The sequence below is a fragment of the Pezoporus occidentalis genome, unplaced genomic scaffold, assembly GCF_034315485.1.
Source record: "Pezoporus occidentalis ecotype Australia unplaced genomic scaffold, CSIRO_AGI_Poc_V1 ctg43, whole genome shotgun sequence".
In the NCBI taxonomy this organism is placed as follows: domain Eukaryota; kingdom Metazoa; phylum Chordata; class Aves; order Psittaciformes; family Psittacidae; genus Pezoporus; species Pezoporus occidentalis.
In genome coordinates, this window is record NW_026915758.1 from 4,312,069 (window position 1) to 4,336,007 (window position 23,939).

The following is a 23,939-nucleotide window of genomic DNA, read 5'->3' on the forward strand; positions in this document are numbered from 1 at the left end:
GCCCAGAATTTAGATGGAGGAAATCAGTTCCTAGCAGGTATCAGCTTTTCAGCAAGATAGGAAGCTTACATGAAATAAAACAGAATTTAAAAAAAAACCAAACAAACTTATATTTGCAAATAAATGCCAAGAGAAAAACTTAGAAGCTTTATTAAACAACTGAAAATATACTGTAAAGTTATACTTGTACCCATTAACCCTTGTGTTTTCCATGTTTTCCTGAGCTGCCTTTTCTCAAGACTGAACAAAGAAAGTTCTCTCAGCCTTTTGTCATATGGCAGGCATCCAGTCCTTTGATCATCTTTGTAGCCCTTTCTGGACCCAGATGTCTGTCCACATCTTCTTTGTATAGTGGGGAGCAAAACTGAACACAGTATTCCAGGTGTGGTCTGACAAGTGCCTAGTAGAGTGGATAGTGACTTCTGTGTCTCTTCTGGTGATACTCTGGTTAATGTAACCCAGCGTCCTGTTGTCTTGCTTTGCCACAGCAGCACACTCTTCATTCATACAGAGCTTGTTGTCCTCCAGGACCCCCAGGGAGCTTTCCACAGAGCTGCTTCCCAGACAGGTAGATCTCAGACTGTGCTGCACTCCTGGATTATGTTTTTGCAGGTGCAAGGCTTGTCTTTGTTGTGCAGGATTTGTTTTTGCTGTGCAAGTCTTGTTTTTGTTGTGCAACACTTGTCTTCATTGTGCAATGCTTGTTTTTGTTGTGCAACACTTGTCTTTGTTGAACTTCCTAAATTTCTTGTTGGTCCACTCTTCCTTCCAAGTTATCCTGGAAGGTGAATCTCCCTTCCAAAGTGTCTGCTTCTCCACACAGTTTCGTACCATCACCAAACTTCATCAGAGAACACTTTATCCCATCTTCCAGATCATTTATGAAGATGCTAAACAGCACCAGGCCCAATATTGATCCCTGGAGGACCCCACCAGTAACAGGTCTCTGTCTCACCCACGGCATAGACCACTAGTCAAGATCATAATGCATCAGTTTCTCTAAGAGGAGGCTGTGGGACAACATATTGAAAGCCTTGAGGAAATCCAAGTAGACAATGCCCACTGCTTGCCCCACATCAACGGAGTAGGTTACTTCGTCATAGAAAATGGTCAGGTTTCCTGGGCACGATTTGCTCCTTGTGAATCCATGCTGACTTTTCCCAGTCATGTGCTTTTTTTGCCTTTGAGATTGCCCCCAGGAGGATTACCTTCATAATCTTCCCAGACTGACGTGTCTGTAATTTCCTGGATCCTCCTTTCAGCCCTTGTGGATGGGAGTGACACTTGCCTTCTTCCAGTCTCCTGGGACATCCCCCACTCTCCACAGCTTCCCAAAGATTATGGGGAGCAGCCCCACAATGACATCAGCCAGCTCTTTTAACACCTCTGGGTGGTTATTGTCGGGGACCATCAGTTTGTAGGGTTCACACTGCTGTAACGGTTCACATATCAACTCTTTCTTCACTGGTGATGGGCCTGTGTCTGCATCAACATGGCAATGACCTTGTTCTCAACAGGTATTTGTCTGCTTTTCATCTCTGGTACGCTTCTCTTTTGGTTTTGAGCAGATTCAGAAGTTTGCAGTTAGGGCAAATTGCAAGCATTCTTTAAAACACAAAGAATCTAAATTGCCAGATGAATTCTCAGGGTTCTCTAAACTTCCAAAATACCATGTTTATGAGGAGTTTGTATCCAGCAATTATACATGTAGGGAGTCAAAGATTAAAAAGCACTTTTGAAAGGTGTTCCTATGCTATACTGAAGATAATGTTGAAAATGGAAAAAACTTTGCAGAGGTGAAATTTTTCTTGTTCTTCCATTTATTTATTTATGAAACATAACTACTGCCAAACTTCATATTTTTAAGAAACTTTTAATATGCAACTCATTAAATTATTTGATTGCATTTATTTCCCTCCAGGTTTACTGTCCAGTCAAGTCTTGTCCTTTATTTGTTGCTACAGTAAGTTGACAGAGAGCCATATTTTAGTCAAAATTAATTCACTCCTAATTCTCATCGTTTCACATTTTCCCTGGTAGGTTTTTTAAAGTTGTAGAGAGTGTTTGTTTGGTTTTAATCTTTCTGTCCCCATCCTGTCATTGATTCATTTTGCTGTTTCCCACCTCTTATTTTTTTCTTACGAGCTCTGTGTTGCAATTCAGCAGGAGAAGTCATACAATGTTAAGAGTATAGAAGAACTAACCAAACTCACTGCATTTAACAGTAATTACAGCTGACAATGACAAAGTGTCATCATGGTGGCATTATTGAAAGATGACAGACATGAAAATGTGATGACATTTCCAAGAAAGCAAGGAGAGAATGTAATAATAATATACATAGAGAAGAAAAGTATTAAACTAAGAACTGTGAAGTGGATCCTGCAGTACAAAGGAATTTTCTACTTTAGGATTTTTCTCTTGATCCATAAGTTCAAGGGAAAAGAACCTTTATGAATGGCTTTTCAACACCTTCCTCTTTCCATTCTCCACCTCTCCTACTGCATTTGTGCTGTTCCTTTTCCCTTCCTGTTCCCGTGACTCCTGTTTAGTCTTGCCTCTTACTTCTCCACTTCTCAGTCCTCAGCATTTGAGATAGCTGGCCCTCAAGTAGCTTCTTCTGAGTGCTGGCAGAACAGGACAGGTGATCTCACTGGTGATGCTAGAAAGCAGCCTTCTGCTCCTGGCCCTGCAGCCCTGAATGGGGCTGATGGCAGAGAAGGTGCTCCCAGTTGTCATATGAACAAAGCACATGGAGAGTCTGGCAGCTAAACACTAACATCTGAGCGTGTCCAAGTCTGTCAGAGGCTTATAACTCTGACAAACCCACATTTGTTTGCATGAAGACAGCAGAATAAATCTCTATACTCAGAGCAATATCCCATGAAATATCAAGTCTTGCTCCAATTCACGGGCAATTAGAGATATTCAGTGGGCTTTTGTTTTCGTCCTATGTATGAAGTATGAAGAAAACAAGATACATGGACAAAACAATGATAAACAAATATATTCAAAGAAATTGAATTTTTTTTTTTTGTGATGTTTGTAAAACCCTAGCCTGGCCAGACACCTGCCGTGGAAGATTTCAGTCAGTTCAGTTAAAATTTGGTAAAGGGCAGAATTGACTAAATGCAGAGCCTGGTTGTTGAAACAGACCCTTTGACTGTGGGTAGCTCTGCCAGCTTTTTTCATTACAAGCTGGAAGAAAGATGGAATAGCATTTTAATCAGATGTATAGTCTATTAAACTGGAAGGCTCCTAACAGAGAGGTAATCTAAAAAGACTTAAGAGATTTACCTTGGAAAAGTCAAAGAGAAAATAATATGAAATTCATATTAGGAAAAGCAGACTGCACCATATAAACAAGAAAAATAGTTTTGCCAGGCAGACCTGACAGATGACAGCAGATAGGAACTTGCACAGGTGCCTGCAATGTGACATTTCCTTGATTTCAGGCACTTAGCTGAAGCTGTCTGGGTATAAACCTGGTTGTCCTCATTACAGACTTAGCCAATAAGAATGCAGAGATGACTGGATGGCTTTTCAGATTTCAGGTGGGATGAATTTTCTTCTTGAAGTACCTTTTCCTATCTGCTGTCTATACAAGTGCCTAGGCAAACTGTGCTTCATTTTAAGTACTTAAGTGGACTGGCCTTGGTTACTAAACGCTTGAAATTCTGAGCTGCCTAAGAGCACTAACCAGAGGTGTGCAGCTAGAAATGCACCTTACTAATTTATATACAGGGAAGCCTCAGCCTGTTTTCTCCCTCACGATACATACCGTATTTGACTGACCAGTAAATCCAGTGATCTTCAGGTCATCTACTCTGTTGTGTGCAGTCACAGGACAGGAGAGGCGTTGGTAAATTTTGCGGTGGCCAGCCCCCAGCTCCTGGAGCACTCAGTGCTGCCCCATTGAGTGCACACTCCTTCGCTGTAATTTAATGCTACGGTCACCTCTACATTTGTGTAATGTGCTGCAATGCTTCCTCACTCACCAAAGAACAAATAAGAGATTTGAGTCAAGAGGCAAACCTCTTCCCCTGTTCAGAGATGATGCAGGTCAGAGCTCATTAGCACATGTGAGAGGCCCACCCACAGAGCCTCTTTGCTGACTAAGCAACTTTAACAACATTTGCCACAGGACTACTGTGCCCAGCTGAAGGGAACTTTAGCAGTGCTTTACGGTGCCAGCATCTGAAGATTCATTAATCCTTTTTCTGGTGTGTATTTATGCCCCATGGGGATTCCTTTAAAACTGAGTCTGCCCTCAGAGCCTTACCTCTCAGCGTGGCCATGTTTACAGTTCTCCATAATTTCTGTTTTTATTTTTCTTACCTGAAGCTTGTTTTGTTCTTTTGTTATGAGGGATGGGCATAATTGAGCTATAACACTATTTTACCTTTTAAATTTTCAATTAAAACCAAATACCCTCTTGTCTTCTGGGTATCATGGCCATTCACTCTATATCATTGTCCATTTGGTGCTTTAATAACCAGATTTTAATGCTAGTTTAATCTTCTAAAATAAGAAAGTATTTTTTTCCTAAAAGTCTTTTTTGAAACAATTATCAAATATTAAAATAATTTTGAAAAGCTTACATTTTGGTTTGATCGTAATGGCTCTATTTCCTTAATGGACACTTGGGGAGTGTTTTAATTTTTCTAATTCTGGAACCAATACGAAGATTTATTTAAACTCAGTAAAATCTCAGATACCTTTCTCATCAGCTTTGGAGACCAACTTGGATTAGGAGCTCCCACTTTCCACGTTACATCAAGCTTTCAGTCTTCTTAATTTAGGTTTCCCTCCTGATTGAAAATTTAAGTGAAAGATCTTCATCACCAATAATCAGGTGTGTTATAAAAAAAGTTTTTAGCCAGAGAACAAGACCTAAAAAGTGACACATTAATCAGAGTTATTCTTAAATTGAACTGAACAGGTTATTTTTTCCCAACACCACACAAAGGCAGTCAGGGTTGTGTGGCCAGTGGGGAGGAGAGGAGATTCCTCTGTGAGTGGCAGCAATCTCCATGCAAACAAAACTGGCTTGTTTGCAAAACCTCTCTCCTTTAACTCACAGCTCAGCAAGAAGCTGGGGAAAAGCCAGTCACCCTTGAATGTAAATAAAACTGAGTGCTGGGATATGGAGGGTTCCTTTTATATCTTCTGGAGTTGTGCATAGAGTATTTCATTCTTTATGGTGTGTAGCAGAATTTACTCTTGGGAATAAGGAAATCTCCAAAGCTGATACCCTTCAACAGAGAAAAAATAAATGATTTGTGGATTTAATATTAAACCAAGGAAAGGGCTACTTTGATCACTGAGTTTGATCTCTTAACTTGAACTTCAAACATTACTAAATAGCTCGTGAGCTTAGTCATAAAAGCAAGGGTTTATCCATTAACAAAATAAAACAGTAGTTTTCACTGTGATCTGTATTTCCCTGAATTTCAGAAGTTTTACATCTGGGGTGTGTTCTGAGTCTGTCTCTAGTTATATAAGGTCCCTTGAATACGAGTTGTTCCTTCCTCTAGTTTATGGGCAATGTTATTTTTCATAAACTGGAAAAGTGTTTCATTTTATTAACTTTTTGAAAAATCACAGTGGTAGTGAACCTACATCTTACAGTTTTCATGAAGTTAGCCCTCAGGATGATTTTTGTTTACTCCAGGTTGAGGCTCTGGTTTCTTTACACCCAGTTCTTTCTTTCGTTTAAACTTCAGCGCTTCACATACCAAAGTTGCATTTCATTTGATCTTTGTCTCCTCCTTTCCCACTTCTCTACTTATCTGCTTGGAAAATGTTTTCTTCACTTGACAAAACAAGTACAATTCCTTCAGCTTCAAGAGGGACCAGACTGCATCTGTCTGCTAAGGCAAAAAATGTATTTAACAAGTACAGATAGAACCCAGATAAATCAGTTACCTAGACAATCATTTCACTTGATCAATGATTCTCCACTCTGGTGGCCTCTCTTGTTTGCATCTGTGAAGACAGTCCAATTATATTCTTGAAGCAGTTCAGGATTTTAGCCCACATTTATTTTTTTGTAATGAAATTTCCTGGTAAATGTGCATTAAACACTAGCTAGATATCCCTTTCAATTTTTTTCCCCACTAATTTTCCTTTTATTTTGGGACCAATTTCACCTTATTTTCCAAATCCACTGAATATGTGGCAAGGCATAGGTTGCAGTAATGTAACCACAGTCCTAAACAAGAAAGAAAATTCATTCCTTATGTTGTGTTCAACTCTAAACAGATGCAATCACCATATACTTTTATCTTGATTTGTGCATATATAATCTTTCTGCATACCTTCTAGATGACTGGGTTTCTGTTAGTCACTACTCTTCAGGGAAGTTGAGTAAGATGTAAGTGTACATATGGATGTTCATTTTTTCATAGAGTTTATACAGGTGCTATCACTTAAGCTCTGCATGCCTCCAATTATAAAGTCTAACTGTAAAAAAAGCCTGATTAATGCAGGTTGAACTTCATGGCATAAAACCTAGTCAGTCACCCTTTCTACCTGTCAGTCCTACGGGTGCATAGTATGTAGAAATATCTGCTGCACGGTCAGTGCCGTGTCATGCAAAGCAAAGCTGCATGACAGGTCCCAGCCATTCACTGCACTATTTAGCACCCATGCCCAACAAAAGCGTGTTTCCAGTATAAATGATGTGTTATGATATTTTGCCAACCAGCAAAAAATTGAAACCTCATATTTTAGCACATTTCTTACAGGAGGTTTGCACAATCTGACCCTAGATCACTTTAATCTAACAGTTTAATTCATTCTTCATAGTATTTTATAAATTATAGCAGAGGTTGGCTTTCAAGGATGATGTACCAGTTCAGAATTTTATTTCTCAAATTACAGATTAAGCCCCACAGTAGAAACTGATTGAGAGCCAAGACACATTAAATCTCAAAAAGAAAAGATGTTAATGATCAGGTGGCTGTTGATACCTTGTCTCTGTGGCAGCAGGAGCTCAGAGCTCCTGATGATTCAGGAACTCAAAGGGAACCAGGAGCTGGATATTGGTGCTTCTCACAACCCCACCAAGATGCTGTAGCTTCAAGCCCTGTGGCATTCAAAACCTGACAGAGATAAATGGTGGCTTAATATTTTTATACTGTATTACAGCAGTACCCCCAGTAGTGTAGAAAGCCTTATTCACTTTTTTATTATGGAAAGAATACTCAACGATGTTTATATCTTCTTTTGTATGATTTCTCATGTGTATAAGAATAATGGCAGTAGCAATTGAGGTAACTGTGATTAATTTTGCTAGTTCTTTGCTGGAATGAAGAAGCTGCAGAATTCCATGTTTCTGTAAAAGTAAGTGTAAGGTTTGTTAAAATATAAAAAATCAACCAAAGCAAGATTACACACTAATTCCACTTATAACAGAAAGTTTATGACAGACATCAACTATAAAGGCTTTAAACTTGATAGGAATATAAGTATTATCCTTATCAAAAGTACTAGCTAGCATGTTTCTCTTGGTCTTCTTTGGGTTTTGAGAAGTTTAAAGCATATTTTGCTTACTACTTAAAGCACTGAAGTGGCTTTGTTTTATGTTTTTTTGTTTGCCAGTCATAGGGAGACAAATACATTCTCAAGATATTTGAGACAAATAAAATCATACCTACTCCTTTTTGTCTTCTGTCTCCTAACTCCCAGTCTTCTAGAAGACTCAAGTCACTCTCAGCCTTACTGGTATCTCAATTCAAGCTTTTTGGTTAACTTTACAGCTCCATGAGGTTCAGGTTTTTTCTGACTTTGCCCTGATTTTCATCTTACCTTCCTATATGCCCTCTTTTGGTTGCTCTTGACTTAGAGAAAACACAATTACCTTCAGGAGAAGTAAGGTAGTCAAGGAATTTCCATGCAGATTAGAAGCTTATCCAAAAAGTCCTAATTTACTTTTTAAATTATTTAAGGTATTTTTAGATAATTAAGAACAGAGCTGGACAAAAAGGATACATATTACTATCTTTGTTTTATTTATTTCTGAAGAATTTAGTTCTGTAGCCCCATCATAGAAGGCCACCAAATTGGTCAGGCAGGATTTCCCCTTAGTGAAGCCATGCTGGCTGTCACCAAGCACCTTGTTGTTTTTCATGTGCCTTAGCATGCCTTCCAGGAGAATCTGCTCCAAGATTTTGCCAGGCACAGAGGTGAGACTGACTGGTCTGTAGTTCCCTGGGTCATCCATTTTCCCTTCTTGAAAATGGAGATTATATTTCCCTTTTTCCAGTTGTCAGGAACTTCACCTGACTGCCATGATTTTTCAAATATGATGGACAGTGGCTTAGCAACTTCATTCTCCAGCTATTCTTTTTATTCTTTTGCACTTTCAAGTGCACAGTTCTTGTTATCTGTTTAGAGTTTAAATGCCATACTTATAGGCTCTTTGAGGGATAATTTTATATTAAGGAATTCTGTAAGTTGTCATCAGTCAAAACTTTAAGAGAGTAAAGGGTTGCAGACCAAGATGAGAGTAAACTATCATAGCCCAATTTCCAGTGATGCTAACTTCTGAAAAAGAGAGGCTAAAATATGAGGGAATTCATTAAATCAATTAAAAGGATACAAAAATTAAGTCAATTAAAATATGCAGAAACTTTCCATATACTCTTTATCTTTCGTTCCTTTCCCTGTGCAAAGATTTTTTTTTACCCTAATAGTGATCCACTCCTCCTTAATCTTCCTCAAGGCTCCCTTTGACACTTCAGGAAAAGTTTTTTAACATTACACAGAGAGTCCATAGCAGAGCTTGGAGCAGTAATCTGATATCCTACCACCTAGGTTACAGTGAAAAGCTACTAGATCATGCAATTGAGAACCATAGAATCATAGAATAGTTAGGGTTGGAAAGAACCTTAAGATCATCTAGTTCCAACCCCCACTGGTATTGTTTCATTATGTGCCTTCTCAGTAACAGAGCTGTGTAAAATATTGAACATTAATTCATTTGCTGAGAAAAGGAAAGGTTTTTTCAGTTGTTTTTTTTTCTGGGAAGAGTTTCATTTTTTGGATAGCTGCACTTATAATAGCAGCCCAGGTTTTTCAGAGAGACATTTTCAATAATTAAACGTTATAGTTAAATTAGAGCACTTTATTTAGTAGCCAGTCTTTACTTAATGTTTTTAATGAAAGATACTACATTTCCAAGAAACTTTTCCCACATTACAAAGATTATTTTATTATTAGCTTTGAATTTGATTTGCACAATTAAAAGTGGTAAAAAAGTCTGCCTTTGGATCTGAAGAGGAAGCATAAATGTGACTGTATGCAATGAGAAGTATGTGACAATCCGTTTCAGTGGCTATAAACCTTAAATGCTGAAGCAATAGAGAATTTTTTTAGCAATTTTTTTTGCAGTAAAATTCCTTTCACTGCAAAAGCTTGCTCAGAATAAGACTATAATTTTCCATCATTAAATTTATTGAATATGTATTTTCTTTTACCTGTAATAGTGCAACTACAGTAATGTCGGGATTTTGAAAAAGGGGATAGTTTGGTTATGAAAATTATTTATAAAATAGCCCAGTTATCAGTATTTTTATTATTTATGATTTTCACAATGAAATCTGCTAAGCCTGCATTTGCTATCAAACTGGTTTTATGATGCAACTAAAAAGCTTAATATTTTGGCAACATGGGAGATAACTGAGTCTACATCAATGAGTGTAACAAGTATACATTATAAGAGAGATATATCCCTCATCAAGGCAATGTCATTTTTATAGCAATGACTTTTCTTGGACTTCAACAAAAAACAACACATAGTTACAGCCTTTTTAAGAAACAATTTAGAAAAGGGCAGTTTGGCCAGCTCAATAGGTGATATTTACAAAGAGAAGCATAGTTTATAAGAGTTAATCATTTGGATGTGGAAGATAGCTCATGCCCCCTTCTCTCAGCATTCAGTTCCAACATTTGAATTTAAAAGGGTGGAAGTTAAGGGCAGGGACATATAAATTCAAAGGGGAATATTTTCACAGTAACTGGTTTTAAAATAAAAATTTTTAGAAAGAGCATTGTGCCTGTAGAAAATTGGACTGTTGTTCCCAGGCTTATAGTTTCACTTTTATGTTAGCTGTCTATACAAAAAGAACTTGGAAGAAAGAATCAAAACCATGAAATCACTACTGGTAAGTCCTTTTTTTCAGACTAACACACTCTTTCAGTGCTAGGCAGTGAAGATAAACTTGTCTCTGATACTGTTTTTATTAGAGGTTTGGATTAAAGATTTATTTTCAATGACTTTTCAAAACTAACAGGCTCCTTACTGTTCACAGTTTATCGGGATGCCCCAGAGCTACTTCAGCAATGAAGAAAGCAAAGCTGTCTGGTGAACAAATGCTAACAATAAAGCAGCGGGCCAGTAATGGTAAATTTTTAATCATTACCTTTATAAATATTGCTTCTTTGTAAACTAAAGTTGTCTTTATTCTATTGGTTCTTTTTCCTACATGTGTAAATCTTCTTTGTATAAATAATGAATTTGCCTCCAGTAGAAGTAGGCTGTGGATATCTGAGCCAGCAGAGGAATGGTCAGGCTGGTCTGTTACATCTACATAAATCTAAAACACTAAAATATTTCCAAATATAACATACTGTTACAATTTTATGATTCACATCTCATTCATTAAAGGTAGATAATTGGTGTTAATTGTTGCAGGATTCAGAAGAGAAAGAGGTTTCATTTCCAGAGTGTCAGGTCCCCGTGAGGTCCCCTGAATTCATTTGAAGCTCTTACTCTGTAACATCTGATCTTGTGCCATTACATTTCCAATAGTCTGCAATCCTTTCTGGGAACCCCGAGTTGCAAGGAAGCTGATAAAAGTATTTTGGATAAAAATCCAAATCTAATAGTCAAACTGCAATAGAAGCAAAATGTAGATACTTCATTTCAAATAAATAATGCACAAAAGACTTGTCTGAGAGGTGCCTAAGTCCTGAGTTTTCTTGGAAAACTTGATGCAGTCACTTAGTCTGTGACTGTGCATTGCCTTCTTAATTTCTGGTGTTGACTTTGAGAACCACAAAGCATTTCAACACAGGTGTTTCAGCCCACACTGCTAGCATGGCTGAGGGAAGCATTGACTGTCTTCAGTAGCTGGTAACCAGGGAGTCGAAAGTTTGGGTGTAATTTTCTCTGCAGCCTGGGAAGTATTGGAAACTGTATCTGCTATGCCCAGGAAGAATGCTTTAAGGAGTGGTACATGTAAATTTCAGGTACCTAGAGGGATACAGGGCATCCTTCCTATTAGAGTTAGGGACTGTAGGAAAAGGAAGGCAAGATTCACACTAGAGTAAGAATAAGAGAGTGGGAACACCAATTTCTCTAGCTTTAGGGGTTCAGACTTTGACTTGGGAGAAAACAGGTCTATCTATCTCTTCCCAGGACTTTTTATTTTATGCTTTGTTATAGTAATTTAAAGGATAAATAAATAAAACCTTTACAGTTTATTCCTGCCTGAGTCCTTAAAAATGCAGGTACCTTTAAAATTCTGTTCTCTAAATGTCTGTTCCATAAAACCCCAGGTATCACTTCAGTTTTTCAAATTATTCTCTAGATCATTATTTAATAATAACCTTCTGAACCATGAACTTACTAAAAACAAAAGGAGAATCACAATATACCCCAGCACCTCAACAAAATTTCAATGTGCTGGGAAAAAAAAAAAGTCTTCTCAAATAGTTACAAATTATTTTAATGACACTGTAATATTAAGAGACTAGCATGTCAAGATATTTTCTTTTCCTTAAGAAGATCTGTATGTGGACACAGTCTTTCAAATAAGTTACATATGACAGTGGAGCAGAAGTTATTGCTACAGGTACATTTCTCATGATACGAAGTTAAATCAGTACATAGAAAGAAAAAGGTGTCTCTTATTGATCCTGTAAGCATTTTCAACACTCTCACTGGAAAATTACTGCAATTTTTAAAAGAAAAGTAGTGGAAAATAAATTGGTTTAACTTCAAAATAAAAGTTTGAAGAACACTTCCTTTTCCTTTTTCCTTTAATAATTTTACTTAAAACAAAATTGTTGTCAAATATGGAAATAATTAATTCACTGAATTATGATTTGAAGCTCAATTATTTTAACACCCCTTTTATTTTTATATCACACAGGTATAGAAAACGATGAAGAAATTAAACAATTAGATGAAGAAATCAAAGAACTAAATGAATCCAACTCCCAGATGGAAGCTGATATGATTAAACTCAGAACTCAGGTAACAGTTTTATGAAGCCCTAAATTCACCTGCTTTTTCTACGTGATTGATTAAAAGAAATATAGGAAATATATTGTTCCTTTTTATGTTTCTTACATATTAAGATTTCTATCTGTGATTTCCCATTTATAAAGTCAGAAAACAATATCCATTTTGCAATTTCCACACCAGTTACAAGCATCATGGTCAGCTTTGCATTTCCCCTTGATAAGGTTGTACCTTTCTAATAGCAGTTAGAATATGATATCATGGACATTAACATAACCTACCAGATGAAGGAGTCCAGATGAACAACCTGACTTTTCCCACTTCTGTCTTACAGAGAAAATTTATGTAGGGAAGTGAATATCTGTTACATTTCACTTCATCATGTGCTATGCTATGCAGCCCTTGGTGACAGCAGTGGTTCCACACAGATCCAGTTTAATTCCTTTTAGTTTCCAAATAAAGGAAAGGTAAACCTAACAACAGACTATTATTTAAAACCTCATTATACAGCAGTCCTAAAACTGGATGGAAAAAACAAAGGAAGGACATGAATTTCATTCTTTCCCTGGCATTTTCCAGTGTCCAGCATAGCTTCTGGTGCTTTTCTTTTCACATGATTTGAGAATAGACACCAACAGGGAGACTGATCACAGTTCTTGCCATTTATCAACCTTTAGTCCCAAGGTCATAATCATCCAATTGATCTTGATGGAAAAAGGGTAAACCATTCTTTGTTACTTCTTTGCTGCTTGTGGAGAAGAGTGCCATGTCTGTTGTCCTCTTCTCTTGTATACTCATAAACAGAAGGCAGGATCAGCCTCTTCAGCTTGTTTTTTCTTTACTTCTTAACCTTAGCCAAATTGATACTGAAACCTCACTTCTATGTTATGCCTGTATTCAGGGTTCTTTTGTCATTATTCAACCTTTATAGGATTTGACTTACATTTTAGATAGTTTTCTGGTGTGACCACATATAACTGTAGGGTAATAAGGACAAACTCTACAAGAATGTAAAGCAAGAAGAATAATCAGTGGCAGGAAAATTACATTTATTTACATTGGAAGAATTTGGTTCTAAGTTTCAAATCTGGCAGGTTCAATCTGTCATGGTTTAAGCCCAGCTGGCAACCCAGAACCACACTCCTCTCCCTTCCTCCCCCCACTCCCGGAGGGATGGGGAGGAGAATCAAAAGAATGTAACTCCCATGGATTGAGATAAGAACAGCCCAGTAACTAAGGTATAACACAAACCACTGCTGCTACCACCAATAATAATAATGATAAGGGAAATAACAAGGGAAGAGAATCTAACTGCTCACCACCTGCCGACCGATACCCAGCCCGACCTGAGCAGTGATCTAGCCCTTCCGAGTAACTGCCTCCAGTTTATATATTGGGCATGACGTGCTGTGGTATGGAATACCTCTTTGGTCAGTTTGGGTCAGGTGTCCTGTCTCTGCTTCCTCCTGGCTTCCCCTCCTCCCTGGCAGAGCATGACACTCAAAAAGTCCTTGGTCAGAGTAAACATGACTTAGCAACAACTAGAAACATCGGTGTTATCAGTGTTGTTCCCAGGCTGAAAGTCAAAAACACAGCACTGCACCAGCTACTAAAAAGGAGAAAAATGACTGCTACTGCTGAACCCAGGACACAATCTGCCTCATGTTTTCTTTTTCTTAATACAACACTGTAGGTGTTTTTTCACATACAGACTGATTTAGCTGAGGTTTTAAAAAATGTAAAGCAGTGTGGCTGTTATGTGTGCATTAGATAAATGCTCCAGTAGTTAATAAATATCCTCATTTTTAATTTTTGTTTTGGCTAGATGAATTTTAAAAAAAGTATAAATAAAGTCACAATAACACTATCACAGGCATAAAATATGTATTTTATGGGTTCCCAAGATTTAGTTAGGAATGTCACATCAAGTTTTGATGTGTAATGAGTACAGAAGCCATACTTCAGTGTCTCAGTTCTAGCTGGGATCTACACTACCTGAGATCACAGCATATTTGTGGTAAAAAAAGCCTCAGCTGATTATTTTGCCATCAAGTAGAAAGGATGCCTTTCACACCTTGGTGCAGCAGTTTTAGAAAAAGGGTAGAATGACTGGCAGTGACACATCCCGTCATTAAGATAATTAATAGGAATCTAGAAAATAGCACTACAAGAGACCTCGACATGTTATTTTGTCCATCAGTCTCCCTTTCCTACTTCCCAGCTCTTCTTAAGCCACTCCTGACAAGTGCTTGTCTAACCTGTTTCTTACTTACTACACCAGAGATTCCACAGTTCCTGGGCAGTCAGGTCTAATACCTATTCTTACCTAACTAGCTACTGATGCCTAGCAGAAAATCCTACCTGAGTCAAACTTAACAGGAGCTCAGAGGCCTCAGATTTGAATTCATACACACTCCTGAAGATAAGCAATTTACATTTCCAACATGTAGAGAGTTACAGCATAGTCATTATCAATCCATTGAGAGGATCAAAGTCAACAGTCCACTATATTTACAACAGTAGAATTATATTGAACAAAACAAAATGTTTGCTGATAAACCTTTAGAAAATCTTTGTGCAACCTAGATTTCATTAAGACTTCACAGACAAGGAGTACACAATGGAAAGATAGTAGTTCTGTGAACACCAGAAGTAGCAATAGTCTTGCTTCATACGGATTTGCGTCCCGTATGATTCTAAGTGCCAGCAAAAGTTTTTCCTACAATAGGAACTTCCCCTCTATGTAGAATCTTTTATGTTTAAGTCATGCTGCAGTCTTTTCCTTAGCGGAAGCATTCATAATACTCTCGTTTATTCAGCTGCCTTTTACCTTAAGAAAGTATTTTTCATCTAAGACTTTAGTAAATTTGTTCAAAAGTATGAGAGGGGCAGAAACACATAAAGGTTAGCGGGAGAAAGAGGAATCTGCAGATAACTGTGTGTCTCATGCAAGCAACAGGTTATCCTGTTTTCAGAATAGATACAAGTGAACATTCATTAGTTTCAGGGTAAAACGTTGGGAGGGAAATTTCAGCCTTTAAGCAAGTGAACACAATAATTAAGTGTGCCAGTTACCTTAATATACTTACAGATGAGTACTAAATGCAACTGTCAGAAACACTGGTCAGCTGCCACAGTATTTGCATATAGGTAGCATCTCACTTGAAAAAAAACCAAACAACCGAGTATAAAAGATCTATTCAAGTAGCAGCAGTCAGCTACCTCAAAAATCTACAGAATGTCAGCTCCTACTCATGGTAGTGAGGCAGCAGCACTATATGCCATGCTGAACTGGGCCTTCATCAACATCAGACTCTTCACTTGGGACTGTAATATAATAAACAGTTTTTTAGGGTAAAAATTGGAGCATGACTGCCTCTAACAAGTACCTATGAAAGATGTTCTGCATTCGCATGCAGCATTTGTCTCCAACATAAAAAAGCTGAGAGCAAAACAAGAGAGGAGGATGTGTTTCCAGTTTCAAAGCTGAAGTATTTTGCCTGCTATTATATGTTGTGGAAATACCTCAGAATCAATTAATTTTGACAAAACCAAGCCCCTGCAATACTTAACAGCTTGGATTAACTGCAATACAAACACTTGTAGTTAAAGTAAGAGATACTTGAAGATCTTTTCATGTAGCCACATCACTTGTCAAAGTTACTCCTATCAAATGGGCTGTATTTCCATAAGCAACTGAAACTTTCATTTAACCAGAATAAAACTTAAGAGATCTAAGTACCTGATTTTGCCAACAATTTCCTAAAAATCTACTCATCCATGGTCAAGTTAATATTCACTTAAGAACCTTTTCTCCTTCTGCCTGCTACTACCACACAAACCTGCAGCCTTCCCATCAGCATTTAAATTGTATCAATTCTTCCCAGAGTTGCCAGTGCAAAAATGGATAAAACTCATTTTGAGAATTCAGAAACTTGTGTTCTTTGGCATTTTTTCCACTTCTCTGATATTTTCTTTTTTGCCCTGTCATCAATGTATACTTCAGCCTACACGCATAAAAGCACACTGTACACTTCTTTTTAGAGGTTAATGGTTGTCATCCACTGTGGAAAGTAAGGACAGGTCTACAGAGGAAAGCATAGACACGAGTAAGCTCTGCATGTCCTCTTGACAAGCCAATGCTCATCTGAAGTCATTATAGCTTCATTAGCACAGTGCTCTGCACAAGCTGGGGTAAATTGCCTCTCAGCAATGATTTTTAGCTCATGAAGGTCATCATGCAAGGTCAGAGCTAACTTGAGTCTGGTCATATGGGAACACCGGCAGAGCATACAGGCAGAGCATACTCTCATCTGTCTTCACCCATACGTGTAGTTATGCCCGAGAGACCCACCTTCCTGGCTGTTGTGCAGATTTTCTTCAGTTCCTTCAGTTTTTCAACTCATTGCATGTATTAGGAAACTTTCTGAATTTGTATGTACATTGCAATAACATGCAACTGTTCAGCTTTCAAAAGCAGCTCTGTGAACTTGCGTAGATTCAAATTATACTTAAAAGAGCTAAACACTGGCAGCAAGGAGCTGTGCATGCTTAACTAACTTTATACATGTATACAGATATATATATATATGTCAATCAGAAAATATAAGAAATGCATGACTTACTGCAGAATGTGCGTAAGGTAGGGTCCTAGGAGTAGAAGTGTTTAACCAAATGGGTGAACTTGCAGAACTAAGGTCTTTCTTAATGTCTTTCAACTCAAGAAGAAAAGTTCTAAAGCAGTGGAATCGAATCCAAGTTCATTCATTATTACCAATATTAAAAAGACAAGCTGTTAAATTCATACAACACGCAGTAAGAATAAGAAGCCCTTAACAATGATAAGAATTGCAGACTCTAGCAAAATCTTTTTTATCGTGAATGAATAGTCCTTTTTCTCCTTTCCCTGGTATTTCTGTTATCTCTTCCTTCAAAAAGCACATGCTTTATAACAGTTTGCCTTATATTACATTGTGCACAAATTTGTCCATTTTAGATTACCACAATGGAGAGCAACCTGAAGACGATAGAAGAGGAGAACAAAGTAATTGAACAGCAAAATGAGTCTCTTCTTCATGAACTGGCCAATTTAAGCCAGTCTTTAATTCATAGTCTAGCTAATATCCAGCTGCCACATATGGTAAGTGATTGAGAGCACAAGTTAAGGAATTTGGCGATCCTCAGTTCACTTCATACAATAGATGTCTTTTTTTATGTTTATGTTTCATCAACCAGTTGGATATTTGTGGTAACAGCACTGAAACCATAAAGATACATTTAACTGCTAACAAAGACATGGAGGGCCTGTTCCAGTGTATCCTGTAAAATTAAGTAAGAACCAAATAGGCATTTTAAATATTACTAAAAAATGGTGGCAATATGCCTTGATAATATGTTATGCTTAAATGAATTTACACTTAAGAAAATAAAAGTTGTATATGAACTACTATTTAATATCTCGTAGGAACCAATCAATGAACAAAATTTTGATGCTTACGTGACCACTTTGACGGACATGTATACAAATCAAGATCGTTATCAGAGTCCAGAAAATAAAGCCCTACTGGAAAATATAAAGCAGGCTGTGAGAGGAATTCAGGTCTGAACAGCTGCTATAGTGGTGAAAGTCTTGCTTAAAAAAAGGATGCCTCTTGTTTTTTGCTGCTGTAATTTACCAGAAAGTGTTATATATTTATTTCTGTTTGAAACAGTGTTATGCTTACAAGACTTCATAATGATTTTATGTCTTGCTTTAAAGATAGTAACTGCAGAATAGTTTTTTGAATACATTCACATTTTGTACGTTTTCATATAAGCTGACATAGTGTGATACGCCATGTAATGTTTATAGCTGCTAATGTATGCACATTTTTGGGGTATATATATTTCTGAAGAGGTAAGCTGATCAAAATAAATAGAGTGTAAATTCTTTTTAATGCTTTAGTGATTAAATGTTTTAGTATTTTGAACTGAAATGGACAAAAAAAAAAACAGCTTTGAATGACAATGTTGCGGTCTGCAGCCACTTTTTAAACACTATCATTTTGCCTCATGTTGGAGGATTTTATGGGATTTAAGAAATACATTTTGTGTGCATATTGTTTCATAGCAAGAATTGGTTGCAAAAATGCTTTATTTTTGAACAATGCTTGAAAATATTATGTGACTTTTGGTTTGAAGGATGGTGTGTGGTGGGGGCAATAAAATAAGGTTTTTTGAATTCCAAGAAAATGGCATGGATTAGATGTAAGATACAAAATGGGTAATTTATTGTAAGACAACATCAAGCCATGGAAACTTGACAGAAGATTCAAAGCAGCTTAAACAGCACTTTTTAATTAACTTCTAAGCATTACATGGTATGAATATGGGAACATCCATTATGAAAAGAACTATATCAGAGGTGGACAACGTGAAGATTTCAGCTTTTGTTTTCAAATAAACTTTGGAGCCAACATTCCCTTATCTCTACTGGACTGCTAGTGCCCCTCTGAACTATCTGTTATAGCAATGTAGTTCATCTTTCAGAAATTCTGTGTTTTCAATTCAAGATGGAGGACAATATTTTAAAATTAATATTGCCTTTTCACATCTTTAATTTTGGGATAAACACAAATGATCTGTGTCTCTTAAGAGTTACTGAACTGCATTCGTTGCTGTCTATAGTAGGAATGCAGTTCAGTAAAGATCTTTCTTTTTGCTTTGTCAAGCATTTGATCCCATTTTTAACATTTTAACATTTATGTTTTGCTTTTTGTTGGAGAACAATCATTACTGCAGCATTCACATATGCTTTGTATTTGTTCTACTATTACCTATTGCAAAAATGAATGCAATCAGATTTTTAATGTAACTAAATATACTTCAGCACTTTTTTTGCTTTAAACTGGATCATTTTAAGATAAAACTTATTTGTAGCTTCAAGATTTGATTGTTTTCTTCAAAATGACTGCACTATATGTATGCATAAGACCACTTTTTATTACTACATTTTTTCTTTTTAAGTAGTAAATTTGGTGATGTGTTGTGTTTTACAGTTGTTGAATTTATTTAAATTTGATAGCATATCTTTTCCTTCCATGTCTTGATGTTATGCAGAAAGTACAAAAGTACTTTAAAATTTTGTTATGAAAAAGATGGGTTTTGTAAAAAATAAAATATTTTTAGCAGAACAGGACTTACAGGGTCATTGTCCCCACAATGTGCCAGTTGACTATTTGCACTTACCTTGCCCTATATATCCATACGGAGGTGTGCAATTTCTTGTGTCATTAGCCTTGTGACACTAAACCTGAACAAATTATAGTGGAAGCCATTATGGCCAATCCAGTAATATTGCTAAGGGAGACTACAGGGATCTCACAACAAATATTCTGATACAATACTCAACCTCGGTATATATATATATGTATAAATATATGTATATCCCAGCGGCACTTTATACTATTCACTGTACAAAAGCTTACAGTTTTCCACGAGGACTTTAATAACTAGCTGGGAAAAGATTATGTAATTACTTTGGGGCTCTGCAGTATCTTATCTGTACAGTGCCCTTTTTCTGTTGTGCTATTAGTTGTAGCTGCCATGCTCAGAATTGCCTTTTTGAGAGCTGAAGCAAGGTGCTTGTCGTTCACCTTCTGCCATATATATTGTACTTTTGCCCTAGCCTCCTTTTAGGGCTTTCATTGTTCATAATGGCATATGCATTTTTCCACTGCATTGTGTCTGCAGCTTCTTTGCCAATATAGTAATGCTTTCAGTAGAGTAATAGATAGTATCAGTTTTGGATTCTTATTGTTATCACCTATGTACAATGGAAAGGGATTTTAAGCACAAATCTGCTGCTCATCTAATGTTGGTACATAATATCAAATCAAAAGTTATCTGTGACTATTATATAGGGATCACAAAAGTGTCACATATTAGAATGCTGACCTTTCATATGAAATTATTGTGAGTCATCAGAGTTTATTTATTATAACTTATTGTTCATATTCATTTCTAAGTTAATTTAAGTAATCATTTATTAAGACAGAATTTTGTATAAACTATTTATTGTGCTCTCTGTGGAACTGAAGTTTGATTTATTTTTGTACTACACGGCATGGATTTGTTGACATTTTAATTTTGCTATAAATGTGTGGAATCACAAGTTGCTGTGATAATTCATTTTTAAATTGTGAACTTTGTACAAATTTTGTCATGCTGGATGTTAACACATCTTACTCTAAATAAATAAAAAAATGTGTTGCCACATTTGTAGCACAGTGGTTCTATGATCACTTTCAACATTTTCACTTTATCTCATGCACTCGATTACAACAATTCAGAGACCTTTTTTAACAAGAAGCCTAGGCTGTTGGTTCCTTGAATTCTCCCCACAGGATGTATGGCTGCCTTTCAAACTACGCGCTTTCCACTCTACACAAATACTTAAGCACAAGAAGTTTGTTCCAACATCTCAGAACTTCCTAGAAAGAAATGTGCCTGAATAGTGTAACTGAAGAATGGTGTGCAATACATTTAAAATTAAATAAATTGATAATTGGGTTCCTAGACTCAAAACCAGAAAATGAACCTCAGTTAGAAACCTTCTCCCTTTCCTATAGCCTGCACTAAGGCCTCAAGGCGTTTAAGAACCAGTCAGATGAAGAAACAAATTACAACAGTCACTTAACACTTCTGGTCTCCACTGCCTGTGACAGGAACATCAGCACATGCTGTCACATGCAATACTGACCCTGATCTGCACCACAACATAACCCATGTTACCCCTGCAATGACTTAATAACTGGTTTAGCTTTCATTATCACTGTTAAATCACATCTAATTAAAAACATCTTCCTGGAAAACAAATACTGGGAATTGGCAATTAATTGATTTATAAGCATAATTATGGCTTTACCATATGCTTGGGTTCCTGTATTGAGTATATATTATGTTCAGCATTATGCAGTCGTATCAGTAATTTATTCTGTGCATTACCTCTGCTGGCCATTCTTCCTCATTGCATTTCTTAGAAATCGTCCTAAATGACCAAGACATAAGAGGCCACACAAATTCTACATTCTCTGCCCCTAGCAAAGGCTAGTCGACTCCTGGGGGAATTGGGAAGATACAGAGGGTCCATGACAATTTGCACAACAGAATGCAAAACAGACAGGCAGGTGAAGCAGGGCAGTCAGCTAAGGGCATCCCAGCAAGAAAGAGTAATATGTTTATGACCTTGTGTAAACACAGGGTGATTATATATATATATATATATATAATCATAGAATGGTTAGGGCTGGAGATGACCTTAAAATAACCTAGTTCCTTCTCCCCTGCAATCATCTAGTTCCTTCCCCACTGCCTTGGGCAGGGACATCTCACACTAGACCACATCGCCAAAGGCTCTGTCCAACCTGGCCTTGAACACTGCCAGAGATGGAGCAGCCACAACTTCCTTGGGCAGCCCATCCCAGTGCCTCACCACCTTCACAGTAAAGAAGTTCTTCTTCTAACATGAACTTCCCCTGTTTAAGTTTAAACACCTTGTCTTATTGCTACAGTCCTTGATGAAAAGTCCCCTCTGACATCCCTATAGCCCCCCTTCAGATACTGGAAGGCTGCTATGAGTTCTCCACGCAGCCTTCTCTTCTCCAGGCTGAACAGCCCCAACTTTCTCAGCCTATCTTCATACAGGAGGTGCTCCAGTCCCCTGATCACCCTTGTGGCCCTTCTCTGGACTTGTTCCAACAGTTCCATGTCCTTTTTATGTTGAGGACACCAGAACTGAACCCTCTACTCCAAGTGGGTTCTCATGAGAGCAGAGTAGAGGGGCAGGATCACCTCCTTTGACCTGCTGGTCATGCTCCTTTTGACACAGCCCAGGATATGGTTGGCCCTGACCAAGGCGTAGGACCTTGCACTTCTCCTTGTTGAACTTCCTGAGGTTGGCATCAGCCCACCTCACAAGCATGTCGAGGTCCCTCTGGATGCCATTGCTTCCCTCCAGGCTATCAACTGAACCACACAGCTTGGTGTCATCGGCAAACTTGCTGAGGGCGCACTCAGTCCCACTGTCCATGTCAGCGACGAAGGTGTTGAACAAGACCAGTCCCAACACTGACCCTTGAGGGACACCCTTGTTACCAGTCTCCAGCCAGACACTGAGCTGTTGAGCACAACTCTTTGCGTGCGGCCATCTAGCCAGTTCTTTATCCACCGAGTGGTCCACCTATCAAATTGATGTCTCTCCAGTTTAGAGGCAAGGATGTCATGCGGGGCAGTGTCAAACACTTTGCACAAGTCCAGGTAGATGATGCCAACTGCTCTGCCCCTGTCCATTAGCTCTGTAGCCTCATCACAGAAGGCCACCGAATGGGTCAGGGATGATTTGCCCTTAGTGAAACCATATTGGCTGTCACCAACCACCTCATTATTTTTAGATGATAAGACAGGTAACGTTTCAGGAAATTTCATCTCCCTTTTGAGGATCACATGTAAAATTTTGTGCTTTTGTTTTATTTTACCTATTTATTAGTAAAATTCTGGATTTTTCTTGCTCAGATGTTTTCAGTCATAGTGTCCTTCAGTAAATCTCATGAGAAAGTCAACAATACATTTTTGCACTACATATATGTATAGAATTGATAATGTTATTTCTGATATTAGTTCCCGGTACCAGAATTTTGCTGCTAATGCATGACTAAATGTTCTTGTAGTATTAAAATACATTTGTATACAGTTAAAAGCTACAGGACAAAAGGATTAAATATGACAGTGTTTAATCCTGATAAGCAGGCAAATCACTGTATATCAGATATAAAGAATATATCTATATTATAAATGTAAGCCGACGATTTTGTCACCTCATGTCCAGCAAAATGGATCTGTGACCAGGAAACAAGTGCATCCCCCTAGACCTGGATCAATACACCAGTAGGCTAGTACTATGCAGAGTAAAAAAAACATCACATTCTCTACATTAGTAGTGAGCTGCTCAGCAGTAGCTGAAGTAGTTAATGCTCATTCCCCACTCCTGTTTCCTGCACACATTAGTATTCCTTCTGATAAATCCTTTTGCCAAAGGATATGAGCCAACTCCTCTGGCCTCATAAGACTATTTTTCCATTGTTGTGATCAACTGACCCTTCTCTGTGTCAGTGGCCTTAACCCTTCTTGAACTTTGTTTGACTTAATGCTTCTTGAGCCTACTTTGCCCAGTATCCCAAGCAGTGCTTTCACAAATAACATTACATCTCTCTGTTGCTAATGACCAAAATACTTTGCATGTCTTTCACTACGTCCTCATATTACATTTTTCTTGCCCATTCACTGATTGATGGCTTGGACCTGTGATCAACTGTTCCATTTGGATTAAGTTTTTAAATACAGAAAAAAAAAAAAATCATCATTAATCTCTAACCTTGCCTTTCTATTTAGTCCGTCACATCATCAGATCTTTTTAGTTCTATGCTGATCAATCTTCCCTTCTTTATCCATTTATGGTTTTTTATTTAAGATCAGTAATAAAATTATTTGCTTCAGTAGTACCAAAAAGAGAAAAATTATAGCAGAAAGTGTATTCACAAATAACTTTGAGCTATCCTGTTACTTCAATATAGAGAAAAGTTTTACTTCCATCATAAAGGAAGGGATAATGTGGAATGGGTTGTGTGCAATCAATTACTCATTTAACACT

At 37.5% G+C, this 23,939-nt stretch overlaps 1 protein-coding gene across 20 annotated transcripts in view; it reads left to right on the forward strand.

Annotated features, from left to right (window-relative positions):
• The window catches only part of MYT1L (myelin transcription factor 1 like), a 311,469-nt gene extending 290,962 nt beyond the window's left edge, over positions 1 to 20,507 (forward strand). For 16 of the 20 annotated variants that reach the window (XM_062634580.1, XM_062634579.1, XM_062634586.1 and 13 more), the window contains 4 exons: positions 10,317 to 10,408; positions 12,162 to 12,271; positions 17,250 to 17,393; positions 17,718 to 20,507. In XM_062634580.1, the coding sequence (XP_062490564.1) occupies positions 10,317 to 10,408; positions 12,162 to 12,271; positions 17,250 to 17,393; positions 17,718 to 17,858 (487 nt within the window). In that variant the 3' untranslated portion in view covers positions 17,859 to 20,507. The remainder of the gene's footprint in view (positions 1 to 10,316; positions 10,409 to 12,161; positions 12,272 to 17,249; positions 17,394 to 17,717) is intronic. The other 4 variants (XM_062634576.1, XM_062634595.1, XM_062634588.1 and 1 more) reach the window with 1 other exon arrangement.
• The last annotated feature ends 3,432 nt before the right edge of the window (positions 20,508 to 23,939 follow it).